Source organism: Salmo salar, chromosome 15, assembly GCF_965601325.2.
Source record: "Salmo salar chromosome 15, fSalSal1, whole genome shotgun sequence".
Taxonomy (NCBI): domain Eukaryota; kingdom Metazoa; phylum Chordata; class Actinopteri; order Salmoniformes; family Salmonidae; genus Salmo; species Salmo salar.
Window position 1 is genome coordinate 103,864,667 of NC_138305.1, and position 11,468 is coordinate 103,876,134.

Below are 11,468 nucleotides of genomic sequence, written 5' to 3' on the forward strand. Positions count from 1 at the left end.
TTTCAACAGTCTAATTCTAGATCTCTGTTGTTTCTGGTATCAGTTTTAGTTTCAACAGTCTAATTCTAGATCTCTGTTGGTTCTGGTATTAGTTTTAGTTTCAACAGTCTAATTCTAGAACTCTGTTGGTTCTGGTATCAGTTTTAGTTTCAACAGTCTAATTCTAGATCTCTGTTGGTTCTGGTATCAGTTTTAGTTTCAACAGTCTAATTCTAGATCTCTGTTGGTTCTGGTATCAGTTTTAGTTTCAACAGTCTAATTCTAGATCTCTGTTGGTTCTGGTATCAGTTTTAGTTTCAACAGTCTAATTCTAGATCTCTGTTGTTTCTGGTATCAGTTTTAGTTTCAACAGTCTAATTCTAGATCTCTGTTGGTTCTGGTATCAGTTTTAGTTTCAACAGTCTAATTCTAGATCTCTGTTGGTTCTGGTATCAGTTTTAGTTTCAACAGTCTAATTCTAGATCTCTGTTGTTTCTGGTATCAGTTTTAGTTTCAACAGTCTAATTCTAGATCTCTGTTGTTTCTGGTATCAGTTTTAGTTTCAACAGTCTAATTCTAGATCTCTGTTGTTTCTGGTATCAGTTTTAGTTTCAACAGTCTAATTCTAGATCTCTGTTGTTTCTGGTATCAGTTTTAGTTTCAACAGTCTAATTCTAGATCTCTGTTGTTTCTGGTATCAGTTTTAGTTTCAACAGTCTAATTCTAGATCTCTGTTGGTTCTGGTATCAGTTTTAGTTTCAACAGTCTAATTCTAGATCTCTGTTGTTTCTGGTATCAGTTTTAGTTTCAACAGTCTAATTCTAGATCTCTGTTGTTTCTGGTATCAGTTTTAGTTTCAACAGTCTAATTCTAGATCTCTGTTGTTTCTGGTATCAGTTTTAGTTTCAACAGTCTAATTCTAGATCTCTGTTGTTTCTGGTATCAGTTTTAGTTTCAACAGTCTAATTCTAGATCTCTGTTGTTTCTGGTATCAGTTTTAGTTTCAACAGTCTAATTCTAGATCTCTGTTGGTTCTGGTATCAGTTTTAGTTTCAACAGTCTAATTCTAGATCTCTGTTGTTTCTGGTATCAGTTTTAGTTTCAACAGTCTAATTCTAGATCTCTGTTGGTTCTGGTATCAGTTTTAGTTTCAACAGTCTAATTCTAGATCTCTGTTGTTTCTGGTATCAGTTTTAGTTTCAACAGTCTAATTCTAGATCTCTGTTGTTTCTGGTATCAGTTTTAGTTTCAACAGTCTAATTCTAGATCTCTGTTGTTTCTGGTATCAGTTTTAGTTTCAACAGTCTAATTCTAGATCTCTGTTGTTTCTGGTATCAGTTTTAGTTTCAACAGTCTAATTCTAGATCTCTGTTGGTTCTGGTATCAGTTTTAGTTTCAACAGTCTAATTCTAGATCTCTGTTGTTTCTGGTATCAGTTTTAGTTTCAACAGTCTAATTCTAGATCTCTGTTGGTTCTGGTATCAGTTTTAGTTTCAACAGTCTAATTCTAGATCTCTGTTGTTTCTGGTATCAGTTTTAGTTTCAACAGTCTAATTCTAGATCTCTGTTGGTTCTGGTATCAGTTTTAGTTTCAACAGTCTAATTCTAGATCTCTGTTGTTTCTGGTATCAGTTTTAGTTTCAACAGTCTAATTCTAGATCTCTGTTGTTTCTGGTATCAGTTTTAGTTTCAACAGTCTAATTCTAGATCTCTGTTGTTTCTGGTATCAGTTTTAGTTTCAACAGTCTAATTCTAGATCTCTGTTGTTTCTGGTATCAGTTTTAGTTTCAACAGTCTAATTCTAGATCTCTGTTGTTTCTGGTATCAGTTTTAGTTTCAACAGTCTAATTCTAGATCTCTGTTGGTTCTGGTATCAGTTTTAGTTTCAACAGTCTAATTCTAGATCTCTGTTGTTTCTGGTATCAGTTTTAGTTTCAACAGTCTAATTCTAGATCTCTGTTGTTTCTGGTATCAGTTTTAGTTTCAACAGTCTAATTCTAGATCTCTGTTGTTTCTAGTATCAGTTTTAGTTTCAACAGTCTAATTCTAGATCTCTGTTGTTTCTGGTATCAGTTTTAGTTTCAACAGTCTAATTCTAGATCTCTGTTGTTTCTGGTATCAGTTTTAGTTTCAACAGTCTAATTCTAGATCTCTGTTGGTTCTGGTATCAGTTTTAGTTTCAACAGTCTAATTCTAGATCTCTGTTGTTTCTGGTATCAGTTTTAGTTTCAACAGTCTAATTCTAGATCTCTGTTGTTTCTGGTATCAGTTTTAGTTTCAACAGTCTAATTCTAGATCTCTGTTGTTTCTGGTATCAGTTTTAGTTTCAACAGTCTAATTCTAGATCTCTGTTGTTTCTGGTATCAGTTTTAGTTTCAACAGTCTAATTCTAGATCTCTGTTGGTTCTGGTATCAGTTTTAGTTTCAACAGTCTAATTCTAGATCTCTGTTGTTTCTGGTATCAGTTTTAGTTTCAACAGTCTAATTCTAGATCTCTGTTGGTTCTGGTATCAGTTTTAGTTTCAACAGTCTAATTCTAGATCTCTGTTGTTTCTGGTATCAGTTTTAGTTTCAACAGTCTAATTCTAGATCTCTGTTGGTTCTGGTATCAGTTTTAGTTTCAACAGTCTAATTCTAGATCTCTGTTGTTTCTGGTATCAGTTTTAGTTTCAACAGTCTAATTCTAGATCTCTGTTGTTTCTGGTATCAGTCTTGTGACCTGAAGTTTCAAGGTTTTACCTTCTTTTTTGTTTCTTTTTAATTTTGTTTTAGTTGAAATGTTAGTCAACCTTTACGGTTCAAATGCAGAGGGATAGATGACACTGTTAAAGTTATAGTACTTTTATACTGTAGTTAGTGTCAGGGAAAGAGGGATAGAAGACACTGTTATAGTTAGATCACTTTTATACTGTAGTTAGGGTCAGAGATAGAGGGATACTGTTAAAGTTATAGCACTGCTGTAGTAATCAGTATATGTCTATATACCCATTATACCAAAGGTCACACGTTGATGTTCAGTACATAAGCTACAATACTCACTGAACTCTGAAATATACAGTACAGAGAAGTTCCTACTTCCTACCTGATCTCTGACCACATCCTCATAATGAGAAATGGTCAGTTCTGTCAGCTCCTCCTGAAGCACACAGATCTCTTGGTCTTTCTTCACCTCTTCAAACTGACAGATTAGTGATTTCCTCACCTAACATCAGTATGTTCTGCTCCTTTAAAAAGAGGCATTACAATATTATAACTACAGTCAATACCAACCTCCAATATGATGCCCACCCCACTGAGCCAACCATAGTGCTAACAACCATCAGATTCTTCTAGATCTACTAGGGGCCATTTAAATAGCCTATTTGACATGTTTAGTGCAGTAACTTAAAAAATAAGGACATATTTTAATCATGATGAATGACTGTATTTGTAATTTTACGACAAGGCTGTTTCTCTCCCTTTTGTTTTCAATGTCTGTTCTACCTCTTGGTGACTCAACTGCTTTTTCATTTGAAAATGCGGTGCTAAACTCAATCGAATTTTCCATGTCCTTCGCCTTTTTTAAGAAAAATTATTACAATTTTGCTTGTAACAAAAAAACAGACAAAATAATATTGTGAATGTCAGCAGCCCTGACTTGGCCTGGCTGAAGGCTTTCGTCGTTATTTTTGCCTGCTCCCAGGTGTAGGATATTGCTCCATGCATGGGCGGATTGGCCGTGTGATTTCGGGGATTTGATTTCTATAGGCGGCAAGTTTTTTTCACGGGACCTCCTGTGTGCACGCGCTTGCAAATGTTGTTAATGGGTGTTATAATAAAGACCATAGGCAGCTGTTGAGTTTCAAGTTTGGAGAAGCATACAATTTATTTAGCGTTTCTATCGATCTGAGTGACAGTTATGATTATTTTTAAATACACATTTCATCGAACAATTTCTTTCAATAATAACGTTTTTGTTTCTCAAAATGATGGCCACGTGTTTAATCATAAAAATCTGAATTAGAATTAAACTAATGTAAGAGTACCAGCCTTTGCAATGTGGACACATTGATACACTGTGATCCATTTGCGGCTAAATAAATTAGTGCATGGAACTCATAGATAGCCTATAGGCCAATGCCGCAATAGGCCTATAACTTACATCGTCAACTATGTAAAATACAAAGGCCTAAGGTCAACAAATAAAAACTGTAGAAAATATCCTGATGAAAAATCAGGTTCTTTCAATCGCATTAATCTCGACTCAGCTGGTCTGCCTCCCTTTCTATCTGTCTTGACTTGAACTAGCTGTATCTAGTGAAGTGCAACATTGTACCAATACAGGAGGTGCACACGCTCTATCAAATTCATATTTACATTTACATCATTTAGCAGACGCTCTTATCCAGAGCGACTTACAAGTTGGTGCATTCACCTTATGATATTATGAAGAAAGATAAGTAGTTTGTATTTTGAATTATTTTAGTTAGATAGGGGTGATTATATAATTTTGGCAAAACAACAATTTACTTTAGGGGAAGCCAGCATTCGAACAGTGCACTTTTCCACGTGCCAAATGTCATTTCTAATTCGCAAATGGCTGAAACCAGAGTTATGCATATAATAATGAGATGCTCATGTCTCCGCCCTAACAATGCGGGTCGTCCCAAAGGCGGAAATGCAGGTGACAAGCTCAGGTCTGCATATTATGCCCATAGAAACGCATTGGTTTATTCAGAACAAATTTTGGCGAAATTGAGCCCTCTCACTTCGCCTCTTCCTCTATGCTGAAAATAGCAAGCAAAACAGCGTCCCTCTCTTTTGTTATATGTAGCCCACGTCTCTGATGCTGTCTGATCAGAAATTGTATGACATGCCATATACTTTTGGTCCAGACATAATCAGATACATGGTCTATACGTAATGAGGGGCGCTGTTTCGTTCGCTCGGATGCTTTAACTGAGATTGATGAGTCTCTCTGTCTACTTGCGTTTCGGTCAAGGTAGCAAGAAAACAGAGAAAGACACTCACGCACACTGACACAAATCATGCTGCCTAATGCTTCCAGTTAGGCTGTATATTGTACAGTTGCAAGAAAACATATGTGAACCCTTTGGAATTACCTGGATTTCTGTATAAATTGGTCAAAACATGTGATCTGATCTTCCTCTAAGTCACAATAATATACAAACACAGTGTGCTTAAACTAATAGCACACAAATTATTGTATTTTTCTTGTCTATATTGAATACATAATTTAAACATTCACAGTGTAGGTTGGAAAAAGTATGTGAACCCCAAGGCTAATGACTTCTCCATAAGCTAATTGGAGTCATGAGTCAGATAACCTGGAGTTCAATCAATGAGACGAGATTGGAGATGTTGGTTAGAGCTGCCCTTGAAAAATTAAAGGAGAGCCGCACACTCTAGGAGCTCAGATGCAATAATTGAATAACCTAATATCCAACGTTTCGACAGACAAGCTGTCTTCATAAGGGTATAATGACAAACACTGCGAGGTGACTCGTGTATATAGTATCAAAGGACACACACAGGTGCCTGATATCATTCGGCTGTCGGGCTGTATCATTAGTTAATTAAAATAGCATACAATAAACATAAATGGATAGCATACGATCATAGATACAATTTGGCTACATCGGCCTACAAACATATACAATAGCAAAATCACAAGAATCACAAGAATCAGATCAAAGTCTACGTTGAGACAGAAGGGAGCAAGGGTCTTTAAATTAAATATCTCACGAATGAAACCACACAAAAATGCACAAAACACACGAAATCTGCTGAAATACATTATGCACATATATGGACGAATTTAATATGAGGTTGGTGTGGAATTTAAGGCGTGTCACAGGTTGAGAATTTGGTGAAACTTTATTTCATAGTGTTTTAAATCTATTCATAGGTACTGAAAATAATAATAAAAAAATTCATGATTTGAGTAAACATTAGATTATTCAAATCGTATTACTTAAAATAAAATCAGGATTATCAGGGGCGGCAGGTATCCCCGAGCTGACAACATCTGTCGTTCTGCCCCTGAACAAGGAAGTTAACCCACTGTTCCTAGGCCGTCATTGTAAATAACAATTTGTTCTTAACTGACTTGCCTAGTTAAATAAAAATAAAAAATGATGCTGAGACATTTAACTCAAAGTGAGCGCAGGGGTTGCCTTGTAATGTTCGTCATAACAGATCCATTAATCTTCCTCAGAATCCTATTACACCTCTTGAATCAGGATGCCGTATGGACGAATGGAGCGTTCCACTATTCTCTTCTCTTCCTCCTTCGATGTATTTTCTGGAACACGAACTAGCCAGTATTCATTCTTTTTACATTTCTCTCTCTCCTTTGGATTGATCCTGTTCTGCATTACCACTCTGTAGCTTTTCTCATTCTTCTTTGATTTAAAAGTAGTGGAAAAACTCCGTAAAACTGGGGTTGAGTAGATTCCTCTCCCGTACAGCTTCCTTTTCCCCGCTTCGTAGTGAAAGCTGATGATGCCTTTGGCTCCATCTTCACTGGTTCCATGGAAGGAGACAGGCCACTCACCCGGTGCAGACTCACTTCTCCATCCAGTTGGGCCCAGCCAATTCCGATCCGGGTATTTATCCAGAACCTTCACAGCCATTCGGTACCACCCCAATGGACGGTGGTATGGCTCATCTCCCCTCATGCACCGGGGCGATGTAGTCATATTGGTGAAGTCGTAGTCAAACCGATGGTCAAAGAACTCTTCTACATCTATGAAGAACTCTTCTTCAACATCACAATAATGATGTGCTAAGAAGAATCTGTGGTGATAGTCGAGAAGAGATATATTTGGATTGATTCCATGCTTTATACACTTCCCTAAGAGTGCGGATAGCGCTTCACAAACTAACTCCTTGTCCAGCATGATTGCAGAGCAGGTGTCCGTAGCAAAGAAGTGAGTAGGAGTTTCTAGAAACTCGATCAGTCTCTTGCTTTAAAATGAGCAGTGTTGCTAGGTCTAGCATCTGAAACCCCGCCCACAGGGCATTGATCAATAAACCACATGTTTTTCTGAGAGTGATCTACTCATAGACTTTCGGTTTCTGTATGAGGGTTTTGCGGCCGGAGTCCGCACCTTTTGGGGGGGGGGGGGGGGGGGGGTACTGTAACGCCCTAGCCATAGAGAGGGTTTTTTGTTCTCTATTTTTGGTTAGGCCAGGGTGTGACATGGGTGGGCGTTCTAGGTTTCTTTTTCTATGTTGGTGGTTTTCTTTGTTTCTGCCGTGTATGGCTCTCAATCAGGAACAGGTGTAGATCGTTGTTGCTGATTGAGAGTCATACATAGGCAGCCTGTTTTTCCTTTGGGGTTTGTGGGTGAATCATTTCTGTTTAGTGTTTGCACCTGACAGTACTGTTTGGCTGTCGGTTTCTTGTTTTTTTGTCTAACGTGTTCGTTCTTGAATAAATTCATTTAAGATGAATACATCCTCCGCTGCACCTTGGTCTCATTTTGACGACGGCCGTTACAGGCTACAAGATTAACCTAACTAAATCAGAGGCTATGCCACTTGGTAACCTTCACTCTGTACCTAATACTTCTCCCCCCTTCCCTTTTAAATGGTCTCCCTCAGGTTTTACGTTTCTGGGTATATTCGTAACTCCTAAATTCCAACAAAGGTACAAAGCCAATTTTGTTCCCTTGTTTGACACAATAAGACAGGATCTGGAGCGCTGGAACTCTCTTCCGATTTCATGGTTGGGTAGAATAACCCTCTTGAAAATGAACATTTTACCTAGGCTACTCTACCCAATCCAAATGATCCCAGTATTACTCTCCAATAAGGTAATAAAGGATGTAAATGGATGGCTAAGTTCCTTTATATGGAGTAAACGCAAGCCAAGACTTAAGATGGCAATATTGCAGCTGCCAAGTTCTATGGGTGGCTTGGATCTGCCCAATATCAGGTTCTATCAGTGGTATGCCCACCTATGTTATATTTCAGACTGGATCACAAACGATGACTCCTCTATTTGGTTAGACATTGAGACTTCTCTTTCAAAATACCCCTTACAGGATCTTTTATTTTTCACAAGTTTCAAGTCTGTAAAAGATCACTGTAACAACCCCATTACACTTAAAACACTCAAAGTATGGAGGTCAGTTCAACGTTTCCTGGGAAGGTCCAAACTAACCTCTGCTCTTACCCCAATTCTTAACAACCCAGATTTTGGCCCAGGATTGCTGGATGCTGGCTTTAACTTTTGGCTTAATAAGGGCATACGCAGACTAAATGACTTATTTGCGGATAAGATTTTATTGTCATTTGAGCAGATGGTCGAGAAATATCAACTCCCAAAGCAGGACTTTTTCCGTTTCCTACAAGTAAGACATTATATTCTGAACAGCACCACCTTAATTGGCAACCCTGATATGTCTGTCATTGAAAGAATGCTTTTCTTCCCACAAAGGAAAATGTCTGTAAGTCTGTTTTATGATGCTTTTTAAGGTCCTTTTCTGCTGTCGACACACAGAGGGTGAAACAAGTGTGGGAGAAAGAACTGTCTGTTACTATTGACGAAGAGATGTGGGAGGACATTTGGAAATATGCAAAAACAATATCTATATGTAATCGTACTAGAGCAATTCAATTAAGAATAATACACAGATTGCATATATCCCCAAATCGCAGACATGCTTTTAGCCCCTCTTCCTCTTCTCCTCAGTGTCTTAAATGTAAAACTGATACAGGCACCCTAAGACATTGTTTATGGTCATGTACCAAAATACAAAGATATTGGTCTGGTGTTCTGCAAGAAAAGATCCTAGGGGTCAATCTAGAATTGGACCCAGTCTCTCTACTGTTAGGTCTCCCTAGTAGGCATGTAACTTCTGTGGGTAAGAGGAGGCTTTACAACATCCTCACCTTCGCAGCGAGGAAAAACATACTTTTACAGTGGATTAGTGATAAGGTTCCCTCTATTAAAGATTGGCATAAGATACTATTTGAATGGGTGCCGCTGGAATATCTGACATGTACATTGCATTCTAAGACAGATCAGTTCTACAAAGTATGGGAACCTTACCTAAATTACCTAGAACCTGAAGTATCAGCTATTATGCTGCGAGGATTCTCTTAGAATGGTGATCTATGTATTTCAGAATTACACAGTACGTTCCATGTGGGGAACTCAACTTCTTGGTTTAAACTGAGATTTTTGAAATTTTTTTATTTTAATTTATTTATTTAATTTATTTTTAAAATTCTGTTTATGTTTGTTTAAAATGTATGTATTGAGAGATGCAATGAGGGGGATGGGGTGAGAGAAGCGCTGAGCGGGGCGAGGAAAATGGTGTGTGTGTGTGTGTGTGTGTGGATATGCATATCCTAGCTTCTGGGCCAGAGTAACAGGCAGTTTACTTTGGGCATGTTTGTCATCCAAACTTCAAAATACTGACCCCTACCACTTCCTGTCCCTCACCGTCCCTGGGCACATATATCCCTGGACTTCGTCACTGGTCTCCCCCGTCTGATGGCAACACTGTTATCCTTACAGTGGTAGACCGGTTTTCCAAAGCTGCCAATTTCATTCCTCTCCCCAAGCTACCCTCAACCAAGGAGATGGCCCAGCTCATGATGCAACACGTCTTCCGGATCCATGGTCTTCCGGAGAACATGGTCTCCGACTGGGGTCCTCAGTTTTCATCCTGGTTCTGGAAGGCGTTCTGCAAGCTCATTGGGTCATCGGCCAGCCTGTCCTCCGGGTTCCACATCCCAGTCTAACGGGCAGTCGGAGCGAGCCAACTCTTTGCTGCCTTGTCTCCGCCAACTCCACCAACTGGAGCCAGCAACTTGTGTGGGTAGAGTACGCCCACAACACCATCCCCTGCTCAGCCACTGGTCTCTCGCCTTTAAAAAAAAATGTACTCCTCAATTTCTTATTCAATTGGTAATTACAGTCTTGTCGCATTGCTGCAACTCTCGTACAGACTCGGAAGAGGCAAAGAGACTTGTGTCCTCTGAAACACAACCCAGACAAACCATACTGCTTCTTGACACAATGCCCACTTAACCCAGCCACACCAATGTGTCAGAGGTAACACCATACACCTGGTGACGATGTCAGCATCCACTGCCCCCAGCCCATCACAAGAGTCGCTAGTGCATGACGGGACAAGAACATCCCTGCGGGCCAAACCCTCCCCTAACCCAGACGATGCTGGGCCTATTGTGCACCGCCCCATGGGTCTCCCGGTTGCAGCCAGTTGCAACAGTGCCTGGACTCAAACCAGGATCTCTAGTGGCACAGCTAGCACTGTGATGCAGTGCATTAGACCACTGCACCACTCGGGAGGCCTGGATATCAGCCCCTGCTCTTCCCGGAGCAGGAAAAGTTCAGCATACCCTCGGCCTAGATGTCCGTCCGCCGATGTTGCTGTACATGGAAGAGAGCCCGGTCGGCTCTTCTCAAGACCACCTCCAGGTATAGACGACAGGCGGACTGCGACCGGACCCCAGCTCCGCTAATCGTCTCGGGCAGAAGGTATGGCAGTCTACTCGGGATCTGCACCTCCGGGTGGAATCCCGCAAACTTTCACCTCGTTTTATCGGCCCTTTCCCCCATCTCCAAGATTCTTAGAAACTCTGCTGTTTGTCTTCTGTTGCCACTTACCCTCTGTATACATCCCACTTTTCATGTGTCTAGGATTAAACCTATGTCTCACAGCCCTTTGTCTGCTGTTTCCAGGCCCACCCCTTTTCCCCGTCCCAACCAGCGTACACGTTGAGGCGCCTCCTGAAGGTTTGGCCACGGGACAGGGGATTCCAGTACCTGGTTGACTGCCCCGTTTATATAATAAAGACCTGTTATTCAAAAATCAAATCACATTTTATTGGTCATATACATATGGTTAGCAGATGTTAATGCGAGTGTAGCGAAATGCTTGTGCTTCTACTTCCGACAGTGCAGTAATATCTAACAAGTAATCTAACAACTCCCCATGAACTACCTAATGCACACAAATCTAAAGGGGTGGATGAGAATATGCACATTTAAATATATAGATGAGCGATGTCCGAGCGGCATAGGCAAGGTGCGATAGATGGTATAAAATACAGTATATACATATGATATGAGTAATGTAAGATATGTAACATTATTAAAGTGGAATTATTTAAAGTGGCACTATTTAAAGTAACTAGTGATACATTTATTAAAGTGGCCAGTGATTGGGCCTCAATGTAGGCAGCAGCCTCTCTGAGTTAGTGATTGCCGTTCAGCAGTCTGATGGCCTTGAGATAGAAGCTGTTTTTCAGTCTCGGTCCCAGCTTTGATGTACCTGTACAGACCTCGCATTCTGGATGGTAGCAGTGTGAACAGCCAGTGGCTCGGGTGGTTGTTGTCCTTGATGATCTTTTTGGCCTTCCTGTGACATCAGGTGCTGTAAGTGTCATAGAGGGCAGGTAGTTTTCCCCCGGTGATGCGTTGTGCAGACCGCACCACCCTCTGGAGA

The 11,468-nt window shown here is 40.1% G+C and overlaps 1 protein-coding gene across 1 annotated transcript; it reads right to left on the bottom strand.

Moving 5' to 3' along the window:
- Positions 1-5,837: 5,837 nt before the first annotated feature.
- On the bottom strand, positions 5,838-6,933 carry LOC145860849 (uncharacterized). Its single transcript, XM_082961529.1, has one exon. The coding sequence runs from the start codon at positions 6,879-6,881 to the stop codon at positions 6,204-6,206; it is 678 nt and encodes a 225-aa protein (XP_082817655.1). The 5' UTR covers positions 6,882-6,933; the 3' UTR covers positions 5,838-6,203.
- Positions 6,934-11,468: the final 4,535 nt, after the last annotated feature.

Coding starts and splice junctions, on each gene's coding strand:
- LOC145860849 (XM_082961529.1), bottom strand. CDS start 6,881: ATGCTGGACAAGGAGTTAGTTTGTGAAGCGCTATCCGCACTCTTAGGG.